We start from the raw sequence: 13,623 nt of genomic DNA on the forward strand, positions 1-13,623 counted from the left end.
CTTGTATGACCACAGCCTGGGGACACAGATGTCATCTGCTGATTTCCGGATCTCTGGGACTTCTGGACCAGACTTCACTCCCTTAGATAGGGATTTTAAGACATTGACATTGACTGACCACACAAAAACCCCAAACCTACCCAGACAACCAGATGTGAGCTGAACTGGAAAATCATTAACCCATTTATTAATCCTATTATTCATATTTTAGGTCTGTTTGCTATTTCACATTGATAGTAATGTGAATATCATATGGTAATGGTTACAGTAATGTTATTTGTATCACACACAGTTCCTTCTTATCTTTATCAGGTGCTCCTGGAAATGATGATATTGTGACTACTGATGGGACACCTAAGAAAGATAAAACACCTGAAGGTAAGTTCCAGTCACATTGCATGTCCCCTCCTATCATCACAGAGGTGAGGGGATTGTGTCTACAACAAATTCACACAACAAAGAGAAATAACATTTACCACCTTATATTTCTTTGGATTATAATGTTTTCTCTATATAAATGTACAGTTATGACTATGAATACCATGATTTCTGATTTCCCCCAAGGGAGGAAAATATGGGTGGCAGAGGCGTAACTAGAACCTTCAGGGCCCCAGTGTAAGAAACCATGAAGGGCTCCCCGACCCCCAGCCTTTCGAGCTCAGGGGCCCTTCCCACTGATCCCAAGGCTCTTTACTCACATTGTTGGGTCTTTTATTACAGTCCTGCATTGGACCCTTTCATGCCATCTTGGCCCTTCCCCTGATAGCAGAACGCCAGGGCCCAGTCGCAAGTATGATCTTTGTGATCCTTGTCGTTCTACCACTGGTGTCAGTCGTTTTTTATTTTTGTTATTTTTCTTTACTATATTTATTTTACAATTTATATTTTTTATTATGTTATACTGTTTTTTTAGGAGCCACGTTGGGGGGCTTTGGTGAGATATCAGGGGGTCTAAACACTAAATATCTTATGAATTGCCAACTTTGTGTAAAAAAAATAAAATAAAAATATATGTTTTAATTTTTTTTTCCACATTTTACAAAAACTTTTGGGAAAAAATGACCCCTTCAAAAGACCCATTATGCCTCATAGAATATACAGGGGGGATGGAAAGTATTCAGACCCCCTTACATTTTTCACTCTTTGTTATATTGTAGCCATTTGCTAAAATCATTCAAGTTCATTTTTTTCCTCATTAATGTACACACAGCACCCCATATTGACAGAAAAACACAGAATTGTTGACATTTTTGCAGATTTATTAAAAAGAAAAAACTGAAATATCACATGGTCCTAAGAATTCAGACCCTTTGCTCAGTATTTAGTAGAAGCCCCCTTTTGATCTAATACAGCCATGAATCCTTTTGGGAAAGATGCAACATGTTTTTCACACCTGGATTTGGGGATCCTCTGCAATTCCTCCTTGTAGATCCTCTCCAGTTCTGTCAGCTTGGATGGTAAACGTTAGTGGACAGTCATTTTTTAGGTCTCTCCAGAGATGCTCAATTGGGTTTAAGTCAGGGCTCTGGCTGGGCCATTCAAGAAAAGTCACGGAGCTGTTGTGAAGCCACTCCTTCGTTATTTTAGCTGTGTTTTAGCTGCGGGCCGAAGGTAAACCTTCGGCCCAGTCTGAGGTCCTGAGCACTCTGGAGAAGATTTTCATCCAGGATATCCCTGTACTTGGCCGCATTCATCTTTCCCTCAATTGCAACCAGTCGTCCTGTCCCTGCAGCTGAAAAACACCCCCACAGCATGATGCTGCCACCACCATGCTTCACGGTTGGGACTGTATTGGACAGGTGATGAGTAGTGCCTGGTTTTCTCCACACATACCGCTTAGAATTAGGGCCAAAAAGTTCTATCTTAGTTTTATCAGTCCGGAGAATCTTATTTCTCACCATCTTGGAGTCCTTCAGGTGTTTTTTAGCAAACTCCATGCAGGCTTTCATGTGTCTTGCACTGAGGAGAGGCTTCCGTCGGGCCACTCTGCCATAAAGCCCCGACTGGTGGAGGGCTGCAGTGATGGTTGACTTTCTACAACTTTCTCTCATCTCCCGACTGCATCTCTGGAGCTCTGCCACAGTGATCTTTGGGTTCTTCTTTAGCACTCTCACCAAGGCTCTTCTCCCCCGAGCTCAGTTTGGCCGGACGGCCAGCTCTAGGAAGGGTTCCGGTCATCCCAAACGTCTTCCATTTAAGGATTATTGAGGCCACTGTGCCTCCATAATCCACGGTCATCCCAAACGTCTTCCATTTAAGGATTATGGAGGCCACTGTGCTCTTAGGAACCTTAAGTGCAGCAGAATTTTTTTTGTAAACTTGGCCAGATCTGTGCCTTGCCACAATTCTGTCTCTGAGCTCTTCAGGCAGTTCCTTTGACCTCATGATTCTCATTTCCACTGACATGTATATATATATATACACTGTATTCAGTTTAGCTAGATCCATTCCTGTTATCTTCCTACTGACAGGCAGGCTTGTCTTGTTACAGTATTTACAGCTACCTGAAGAAAATTGCTGGTGTTCTTTTTTTTTTATATCAAACAAAGTTTTATTGAATAATCGGTGCATACATAAAATGTTTACGTTATCATATTAACGCTGTAACAGTATTACAATTGTTATCATTTGAATTAAAAATATATAACGTTAAGTACAAACATATCTGACGTGTAACAGCATCTCAGGTGTATATATTTGGTTTTTATAGACTGTCCATCTATACTCATATCTATTTATCAGTCTGTGCTCATGTGATTATGCTATACACAGGTAGAAGATTCCTGTAGCCATCTATCCCATATCTTGTTGTATTTTGCTGGGCAACCTCTATTAATATATATACATTTCTTGTATGGTAATGTATTATTTATCTCCACCTTCCATTCCACTATTTTAGGAGACTCCTGTCTCATCCATTTTTTGGCAATAACTTTTTTTGCTGCTAAAATTGTTTCATGTAAAAAAGTTTTAGTATATTTGTCAGTTGTGTCTGGAACTATACCCAAGAGGCACTGTTTAGGGTCTAGGGTCAGAGGTGAACCCATTGTATCATGCAGAAATGCCACAATTTGTTCTCAAAAGCCTTTTATCTTGGGGCATGTCCAGATTAGATGGAAAAAGGTACCTGTCTCTCTCCCACACATCTGACAAGTGGTGGTTTGTGTATGCTTGTATCTTGCCACTCTGAGGGGTGTGAGATATGCCCTGTGAAGAATGTAGAGTTGCGTCAAGCGATCTGAAAGTTTGGAGATACAGCTTTACATGCCTCCAATGCCTCCCCCCATTCCTCGTCCTCCATTGGTCCCACCTCCCTCTCCCATCTTGGTTGAAGGCCATATGCTATCTTAGTAGCTACAGGGGTTAGAAGTACCGTATATACTCGAGTATAAGTCGAATTTTTCAGCACCTTTTTTTGTGCTGAAAGTGCCCCCCTCGACTTATACTCGAGTCAAGCACTTTTCTACAGCAAAAAATTTCATTTTCCAAACCGACTTTGGGGCCCCGTATCTCAGAGTCACTTGGTGTTAGAAACCCCAAATTTGGTGTGCAAACCCAGTGGACCTAGTACCATAACATATCCAAAGCTGGAGTTCCTAGCACTAAGTGGCCCTGAGATACGGGGCCCCAAAATCGGTTCGGAAAATGTCATTCTCTGCTGCAGAAAAGTGCTTGACATTTTCTGAACCGATTTTGGGGTCCTGTATCTCGGGGCCACTTGATTCTAGAACTCCCAGCTTTGCATATTTTATTGTTCTAGTTCCACTGGGTTTGCACACCAAATTTGGGGTTCCTAGCACTAAGTGGCCCTGAGATACGGGGCCCCAAAGTCGGTCAACTGTGTCCATCTGTAGCAATGTCATTTCGGGACACTTTGGGTTCAGAGACCCCGAATTTTGGCTGCAGCTAGGGGGCATCTAGGAACCCTTAACTACCGAGTTTGAAGTTCGGGGGACCTATGGCGGAAAATGGGCAAAGTGAGGCATGCAAATGGGCACAGTGAGGCTGCAAATGGGCATTGTTGACCCTCTTTTCCACTTACAGTAGCTGTGCATTTCTCACCCTCGTCTTATACTCGGGTCAATAAGTTTTTCCCATTTTTTTGTGGTAAATTAGGGCCTCGACTTATACTCGGAACGACTTATACTCGAGTATATACGGTAAGTTATAAAAAGCTGAAATCAATTTATGAGAGTCTGTGCTCTCAATTATAGCGATAAGTAAATTGGGTGGAAGATTGGGATAATAGTCAGGGAATTGTGATTGTAGTGCATGTCTAATTTGTAAGAATCTGAAGAACATCTGGTCCTGGATTGTAAATTCTTCTTTAAGTATGTCAAAGGTTTTAAGCTGTCCATCTTTTAATATATGATGTAGGTAAAATATTCCCTGTATGGACCATATAAATGTATTTTATTGAGCTCCTGGAGATTTTTGTTATGCCATAACGGCGTGTAATCATTAACTTTTGAAATGTCAAGTTTAGAAGTCGCTAAATTCCATATTTTCCTGTAATGGTATAGCATGGTGTGTCTGCTGTCTCCTAGTTCCTTCCCTTCCATGTCTGACACTATTGCATATATCGGGTATTTGGTGTATTGCGCCCACTTCGGGCATAGGAGTGTGAGAAACCTCTCAATGTCAGTTTTGTCTAGATGGAAAAGCTGCGATAGTTGTGCTGCGATGTAGTATAGGTTAAAGTCAGGTAGAGCAGTGCCACCTAGATCAGTCAGATTTTTGAGGGCTTGCCATGCTAATTTGTGCCTATTGTTTCCCCACACAAATGTCTTTAAAAGGGAGATTTAAAATGCTTCAAGGGTAAATAAACTGGGGTGTGCCATAAAACATAGAGTATTTTGGGTAGTAGAATCATTTTGATTAAATTTATACGGCCCCATACACCTAATGGTAATTTGGACCATACCCGTATTTTATTTTTAACTAAGGAGATAAGAGGAGCTATATTTAGGGATAAATAGTCCATAGGGGATCTGGTTATTTGAATCCCTAAATATTTAATGACATCTACTCTCTGGAGTGGGAGCCTGGTTTGGGATTCTGGGGGAGGGAAGCTGTCTATTGGTAAAATTTGAGATTTTTTCCAATTAATTTTCAGACCTGAAAATATTCCAAATTGTTCTATCGTGTGGAGTGCATTGCATAATGATGGGCCCGAGTCTGCCAGGTATAATAGCGTATCATCTGCATACATGCTAATTTTTTCAGTCAGGGAACCCATTTCAAGTCCTTTATTTCTGGGTTTGTTCTAATGGATATTGCCAAAGGTTCAGCCGCAAGGGCATAAAGTAATGGGGATAGGGGGCAGCCCTGTCTTGTGCCTCTGCTGAGATCGAATAACCTAGATGACCATCCATTAGCTACCACTCTGGCCCTGGGTGCCTGGTATAGGAGTTGGACCCATTTAATAATTTTTGGCCCAAATCCGTAGCTCTCTAAACATTTCCAGAGATACCTCCACTCTACCGAGTTGAAGGCTTTCGCTGTGTCTAAGGTAACAACAACCCTTGAACCGACTTCCTCATGTGTAGCTTGTAGGTTAATGTATAGTTTTCGAAGGTTAAACTATGTGTTTCGTCCAGGCATAAAACCAGTCTGGTCTGCGTGTATTAATGTTAATATTACTTGATTGAGTCTGATGGATAGTACTTTGGCAAGTATTTTGATATCAACCTGTAGGAGTGATATTGGGCGATAAGACTCTGGGAATCCCAAATCTTTGTGGCCTCTGTCATAGATGGGGGTAAAGATCCAGTCTCAAATAGATGATTATACAACTTTAATAGTTTAGGGGTTAGAAGTTCACTGAATTGGGAATAGAACTCTATTGGAAGTCCATCCGAACCGGGGGACTTGGACCTAGCAAAGCTAGCCATGGCAATTGATATTTCGTCTGCTGTGAGCGGTGCTTCCAATCTGTTTTTCTGTTAACTGTGGAAAAGTTACCTTTTCAAGAAAAAGAGACATGAGGTGGGTCTCAGTGGGGGCTGTCGTTGTGTATAAGTCAGCGAAGAAGTCCCTGAACATTGAAGTTACTGTAGGTGGGTCTGTAATTTTTTGTCCCCCGGGACCCTGTAGCGTGATAACCACCGGAGGTCTATCTTCGCTATGTACCAAGTATGCCAGTAACTTTCCTGCCTTTTCCCCATGTTCAAACATTTTCTGTTTGGAGAAGAATATTTTTTGTTTGGCTTTCTGGTACTGTAACTGGGTAACCACTCTAGTCTGTAATTTGAGCTGGTCTGCGTTAACTAATGTCGGGGTGTTGGCGTACACTCTTTCCGCAGAGGACAAGTCCTCCAGCGCCTTACCGAGGGCACCAGAAGAGTCCATCTTAATTGTATTAATATCAATGTATGTCTAGCAAATAACTTAAAAGAGCCCCAAACTGCGGATGGCGATGCTGACTCATCATTTTCCAGAAAGTACCTTTTCCATTTATCTATAAGCTCACCATCCTCTGGTAGAAGAGATAGCCAGAATGGGTTTAAACGCCATGTCCATGGCGGCTTTGCCACTGGAATACTTAACCACTTCAGCCCCGGAAGGATTTACCCCCTTCCTGACCAGAGCACTTTTTACAATTTGGCACTGCGTTGCTTTAACTGCTAATTGCGCGAAATTTGCGTCCTTTTCTTCCCACAAATAGAGCTTTCTTTTGATGGTATTTGATCACCTCTGCTGTTTTTATTTTTTGCGCTATAAACGGAAAAAGACCGAAAATTTTGAAAAAAAATGATATTTTCTACTTTTTGTTATAAAAAAAATCCAATAAACTCAATTTTAGTCATACATTTAGGCCAAAATGTATTCGGCCACATGTCTTTGGTAAAAAAAATGTCAATAAGCGTATATTTATTGGTTTGCGCAAAAGTTATAGCGTCTACAAACTAGGGTACATTTTCTGGAATTTACACAGCTTTTAGTTTATGACTGCCTATGTCATTTCATGAGGTGCTAAAATGGCAGGGCAGTACAAACCCCCCCCAAATGACCCCATTTTGGAAAGTAGACACCCCAAGGAAATTGCTGAGAGGCATGTTGAACTCATTGAATATTTATTTTTTTTGTCCCAAGTGATTGAATAATGACAAAAAAATAAAAAATAAATAAAAAAAAAAAAAATTACAAAAAGTTGTCACTAAATGATATATTGCTCACACAAGCCATGGGCATATGTGGAATTGCACCCCAAAATACATTCAGCTGCTTCTCCTGAGTATGGGGATACCACATGTGTGGGACTTTTTGGGAGCCTAGCGGCGTACGGGGCCCCGAAAACCAAGCACCGCCTTCAGGATTTCAAAGGGCATAAATTTTTGATTTCACTCCTCACTACCTATCACAGTTTTGAAGGCCATAAAATGCCAAGATGGCACAACCCCCCCCCCCCAAATGACCCCATTTTGGAAAGTAGACACCCCAAGCTATTTGCTGAGAGGCATGTTGAGTCCATGGAATAGTTTATTTTTTGACACAAGTTGCGGGAATGTGACAAATTTTTTTTTTTTTTGCACAAAGTTGTCACTAAATGATATATTGCTCACACAGGCCATGGGCATATATGGAATTGCACCCCAAAATACATTTAGCTGCTTCTCCTGAGTACGGGGATACCACATGTGTGGGACTTTTTGGGAGCCAACCCGCGTACGGGGCCCCGAAAACCAAGCACCGCCTTCAGGATTTCTAAGGGCATACATTTTTGATTTCACTCCTTACTACCTATCATAGTTTTGAAGGCCATAAAATGCCAAGATGGCACAAAACCCCCCCAAATGACCCCATTTTGGAAAATAGACACCCCAAGCTATTTGCTGAGAGGCATGTTGAGTCCATGGAATATTTTATATTTTGACACAAGTTGCGGGAAAGTGACAATTTTTTTTTTTTTTTTTGCACAAAGTTGTCACTAAATGATATATTGCTCAAACATGCCATGGGCATATGTGGAATTACACCCCAAAATACATTCTGCTGCTTCTCCTGAGTACGGGGATACCACATGTGTGGGACTTTTTGGGAGCCTAGCCGCGTACGGGGCCCCGAAAACCAAGCACCGCCTTCAGGATTTCTAAGGGCATAAATTTTTGATTTCACTCCTCACTACCTATCACAGTTTTGAAGGCCATAAAATGCCAAGATGGCACAAACCCCCCCCCAAATGACCCCATTTTGGAAAGGAGACACCCCAAGCTATTTGCTGAGAGGCATGTTGAGTCCATGGAATATTTTATATTTTGACACAAGTTGCGGGAAAGTGACAATTTTTTTTTTTTTTTTTTGCACAAAGTTGTCACTAAATGATATATTGCTCACACAGGCCATGGGCATATGTGGAATTACACCCCAAAATACATTCTGCTGCTTCTCCTGAGTATGGGGATACCACATGAGTGGCACTTTTTGGGAGCCTAGCTTCATACGGGGCCCCGAAATCCAATCACCGCCTTCAGGATTTCTAAGGGCGTTAATTTTTGATTTCACTCCTCACTACCCATCACAGTTTCGAAGGCCATAAAATGCCAAGATAGCACAAAACCCCCCAAAATGACCCCATTTTGGAAAGTAGACACCCCAAGCTATTTGCTGAGAGGCATGGCGAGTATTTTGCAGCTCTCATTTGTTTTTTAAAATGAAGAAAGACAAGAAAAACATATTTTTTTTTTTCTTTTTTCAATTTTCAAAAGTTTGTGACAAAAAGTGAGGTCTGCAAAATACTCACTATACCTCTCAGCAAATAGCTTTGGGTGTCTATTTTCCAAAATGGGGTCATTTGGGGGGGTTTATGCCATCTGGGCATTCCATGGCCTCCGAAACTGTGATAGGCAGTGAAGAGTGAAATCAAAAATTTACGCCCTTAGAAAGCCTGAAGGCGGTGCTTGGTTTTCGGGGTCCCGTACGCGGCTAGGCTCCCAAAAAGTCTCACACATGGGGTATCCCCATATTCAGGAGAAGCAACAGAATGTATTTTGGGGTGTAATTTCACATATTCCCATGGCATGTTTGAGCAATATATCATTTAGTGACAACTTTGTGCAAAAAAAAAAAAAAATTTGTCTTTTTCCCGCAACTTGTGTCACAATATAAAATATTCCATGGACTCGACATGCCTCTCAGCAAATAGCTTGGGGTGTCTACTTTCCAAAATGGGGTCATTTGGGGGGGTTTTGAACTATCCTGGCATTTTATGCACAACATTTAGAAGCTTATGTCACACATCACCCACTCTTCTAACCACTTGAAGACAAAGCCCTTTCTGACACTTTTTGTTTACATGAAAAAATTATTTTTTTTTGCAAGAAAATTACTTTGAACCCCCAAACATTATATATTTTTTTAAAGCAAATGCCCTACAGATTAAAATGGTGGGTGTTTCATTTTTTTTTTTTCACACAGTATTTGCGCAGCGATTTTTCAAACGCATTTTTTGGGGAAAAAACACACTTTTTAACATTTTAATGCACTAAAACACACTATATTGCCCAAATGTTTGATGAAATAAAAAAGATGATCTTAGGCCGAGTACATGGATACCAAACATGACATGCTTTAAAATTGCGCACAAACGTGCAGTGGCGACAAACTAAACACATTTTTAAAAGTCTTTAAAAGCCTTTACAGGTTACCACTTTAGATTTACAGAGGAGGTCTACTGCTAAAATTACTGCCCTCGATCTGACCTTCGCGGTGATACCTCACATGCATGGTGCAATTGCTGTTTACATTTGACGCCAGACCGACGCTTGCGTTCGCCTTTGTGCAAGAGCAGGGGGGGACAGGGGTGCTTTTTTTTTTTTTTTTTTTTTTTTCCTTATTATTTTTTTGCTTTTTTATCTTATTTTTAAACTGTTCCTTTCATTTTTTTTTTTTTTTAATCATTTTTATTGTTATCTCAGGGAATGTAAATATCCCCTATGATAGCAATAGGTAGTGATAGGTACTCTTTTTTGAAAAAATTGGGGTCTATTAGACCCTAGATCTCTCCTCTGCCCTCAAAGCATCTGACCACACCAAGATTGGTGTGATAAAATGCTTTCCCAATTTCCCAATGGCGCTGTTTACATCCGGCGAAATCTAAGTCATGAAATGCTCGTAGCTTCCGGTTTCTTAGGCCATAGAGATGTTTGGAGCCATTCTGGTGTCTGATCAGCTCTATGGTCAGCTGGCTGAATCACCGGCTGCATTCTCAGGTTCCCTGTTGGGACAGGAGAGCCAGAGAAAAACATGGAAGACGGTGGGGGGGGGCATTCCCTCCCACTGCTTGTAAAAGCAGTCTAGAGGCTAATTAGCTGCTAGGATTGCTTTTACATGAAAGCCGACCGCTGGCTGAAAAGAATGATACCAAGATGATACCTAAACCTGCAGGCATCATTCTGGTATAACCACTCAAAGTCCAGCAACATACCAGTACATTGCTGGTCCTTGTTGGGCATACATTGTAAACTTTTTTTTCATGCAGCCTGTGGGCTGAACGAAAAAAAGATCTTGATCGGTGGGTATGCCCACCATTAGAATACCTCCCTTCATCCACCCACTTCTAATGATGGGCATACATGCACCGTTTTATATATGCCGAAGCATGGGGGCATCCTCCCGCAAAAGGCAGGAGCAAATCGCTCCTCCACCCACTGCTGCCCCCACGCTTCGGCATATATGCTGAAGTATGTAACTGTGGTGGTGAAATCACCTCCGACAGCGCTGGAGTCACGGCTTTATGTATCGTGGGAGCAAACTCTGTTGCTGTCAAGATAAATAAATCCGCGCTGCAACTGAATGGCGTACCTGCTAAGCAAATGATGGTTAACAAAAAACAAAGTAACATTACAGTATAACAGTAATACTTACCATACCTGCAAAGCAAATACAAAAAAAAAAAACATAGTAAAAAATAAAACATTTAACGCAACCTGTGCCTACCTAAAATATATATATGCCGAAGCATGGGGGCATCCTCCCACAAAAGGCAGGAGCAAATCGCTCCTCCACCCACTGCTGCCCCCACGCTTTGGCATATATGCTGAAGTATGTAACTGTGGTGGTGAAATCACCTCCGACAACGCTGGAGTCACGGCTTTATGTATCGTGGGAGCAAACGCTGTTGCTGTCAAGATAAATAAATCCGCGCTGCAACTGAATGGCGTACCTGCTAAGCAAATGATGGTTAACAAAAAACAAAGTAACATTACAGTATAACAGTAATACTTACCATACCTGCAAAGCAAATACAAAAAAAAAAAAAACATAGTAAAAAATAAAACATTTAACGCAACCTGTGCCTACCTAAAATATATATATGCCGAAGCATGGGGGCATCCTCCCACAAAAGGCAGGAGCAAATCGCTCCTCCACCCACTGCTGCCCCCACGCTTCGGCATATATGCTGAAGTATGTAACTGTGGTGGTGAAATCACCTCCGACAGCGCTGGAGTCACGGCTTTATGTATCGTGGGAGCAAACGCTGTTGCTGTCAAGATAAATAAATCCGCGCTGCAGCTGAATGGCGTACCTGAAAACAAAAAAATGGTTAAAACACATTAAACTATAAAAAAATTACATACCTGAAAAGCAAACATGATAAAACATAACAATAAAACATTGCAGAATAGAATACAGTAAAAAAGAGAAGAACAATAGAGAGAAAATAGAGAGAGAGAGAACAATAAAAACGACAACTATTTTTGGTTTTTTTATTTTATATTTTTTTTGTGTATTTTATTTTTTTTTTACTTTTTTTTTTTTTTTTTTTACATTTTTTTTTTTATAACTGTAACTTTTAAAACTGTAACGGTTCCAGGTTTGGGTCTCTCAAAATGCGATGGCATCTTGGGAGACCCTGTGAAAGTGTGTCCTAGTCTGTGCAGTGCTGTACCCTATGCTAAAACTCAACTAGTGTATGGTAGCGTTCAAAACATTCACCAATGCAAAGACCAGGATTGCCAGGACAGGAGGGACAATAATACCGGGTGTCACGCCTAAATCCGCGCTTTCTGCAGACACGACATTTTCTTTGGGGGGCTTGTTGGGTAGGGGTACTCGGGATGGCATAAGGAAAATGCCTCTCATGCAGCCGGCCTACTGCATTTGGTTGGGGAAGGTGAGGTGGAGCACCGTCTGGAAACAGAAGGGCTCTGACGATCTCTTCCTGGAATTTAAGGAAGGATCCAGTCCGTCCTGAAGCTCTGTATAGCACATGAGCGTTCAGCAAAGCCAATTGAAATAAGTATACAGACACTTTTTTGTACCAGCGTCTGGCCTTACGGGCAATTAGGTACGGCGCCAACAACTGGTCGTTGAGGTCCACCCCTCCCATATTTTGGTTATATTCGTGGACACAGAGGGGTTTCTCCACAACACCAGTCGCCGTAATAATTTGGGTCGTCGTGTCTGCATGAAGGGAGGTAAGAACGAAAACATTCTTATTGTCCCTCCACTTCATAGCGAGCAAATTATTACACTGCAAGCAGGCTCTCTCCCCCAGCCTAAGACGGGAATCTACAAGCCGCTGAGGAAAGCCCCGGCGATTAGGTCGCACGGTGCCACATGCTCCAATTTGATGATCAAAAAGGTGACTAAAAAGTGGCACGCTCGTGTAATAATTGTCCACGTACAAGTGGTACCCCTTTCCGAATAAGGGTGACACCAAGTCCCACACTATCTTGCCAGCGCTTCCTATGTAGTCAGGGCAGTTTGTCGGCTCTACGTGACTATCTTTGCCCTCGTAAACCATAAATCTACATGTATAGCCTGTGGCCCTGTCACAGAGCTTATACATCTTGACCCCGTATCTGGCACGCTTGCTGGGAAGGTACTGTTTGAATGACAAGCGGCCAGAAAATTTAATCAGGGACTCATCAACGCAGACAACTTGATGGGGAGTAAACAAGTCTGCAAAACGTTGGTTGAAGTGGTTTACGAGGGGCCGAATTTTGTAGAGCCGATCGTATTCAGGGTCTCCACGAGGACGACAGAGTTCATTGTCGTTGAAGTGCATGAACCGCAAAATCTGCTCGTATCGTGCCCTGGTCATGGAGGCAGAGAACACGGGCATATGGTGAATTGGGTCAGTGGACCAATATGACCGCAACTCACTCTTTTTGGTTATGCCCATGTTGAGGGAAAGGCCCAGAAAGACCTTAAATTCGGAGACCGTAATTGGTCTCCAATCTCTGGCAAGGGAGGACTGGGGAATAGTGGCGATGTGTTGACCAGCGTACAAATTGCTTTGGTCCACAATAGATCTATAGAGATCTTCGGTGAAAAACAGTGAATAAAAATCCAGTGGCATAAAATCAACTGTTTCCACCTGAATTCCGGGTTGGCCAGTGAATGGGGGCAATACGGGTGCTGCAGAAGTGGTGGGTACCCAATTCGGATTGGCCAATGCAGCAGGAAGGGCACTATGGGCACGACAGGCCTGTCTTTGTCTTCTTGGTGGCAGCGGGACCCTACTAGTGCTTGCCACCTCACCAGCTTGAACTGCACTTATGGGACTCGCCACATCACCACGTGATACTGCAGTGCTGGATGTACGACCAGGGTGTACTAGGCCGCTGGTGCTTGCCAGTTCACCAGAAGGAGTAGCGGCACTAGTACTGCTCTGCT

At 42.2% G+C, this 13,623-nt stretch overlaps 1 protein-coding gene across 1 annotated transcript in view; it reads left to right on the forward strand.

The window, feature by feature from the left end:
- LOC141148215 (uncharacterized) overlaps positions 1-13,623 on the forward strand; it is a 268,920-nt gene that overhangs the window by 222,020 nt on the left and 33,277 nt on the right. The window contains exon 21 of the mRNA XM_073635453.1: positions 313-378. Coding sequence (XP_073491554.1) covers positions 313-378 — 66 coding nt within the window. The remainder of the gene's footprint in view (positions 1-312; positions 379-13,623) is intronic.

The sequence above is a fragment of the Aquarana catesbeiana genome, linkage group LG06 (assembly GCF_042186555.1).
Source record: "Aquarana catesbeiana isolate 2022-GZ linkage group LG06, ASM4218655v1, whole genome shotgun sequence".
In the NCBI taxonomy this organism is placed as follows: domain Eukaryota; kingdom Metazoa; phylum Chordata; class Amphibia; order Anura; family Ranidae; genus Aquarana; species Aquarana catesbeiana.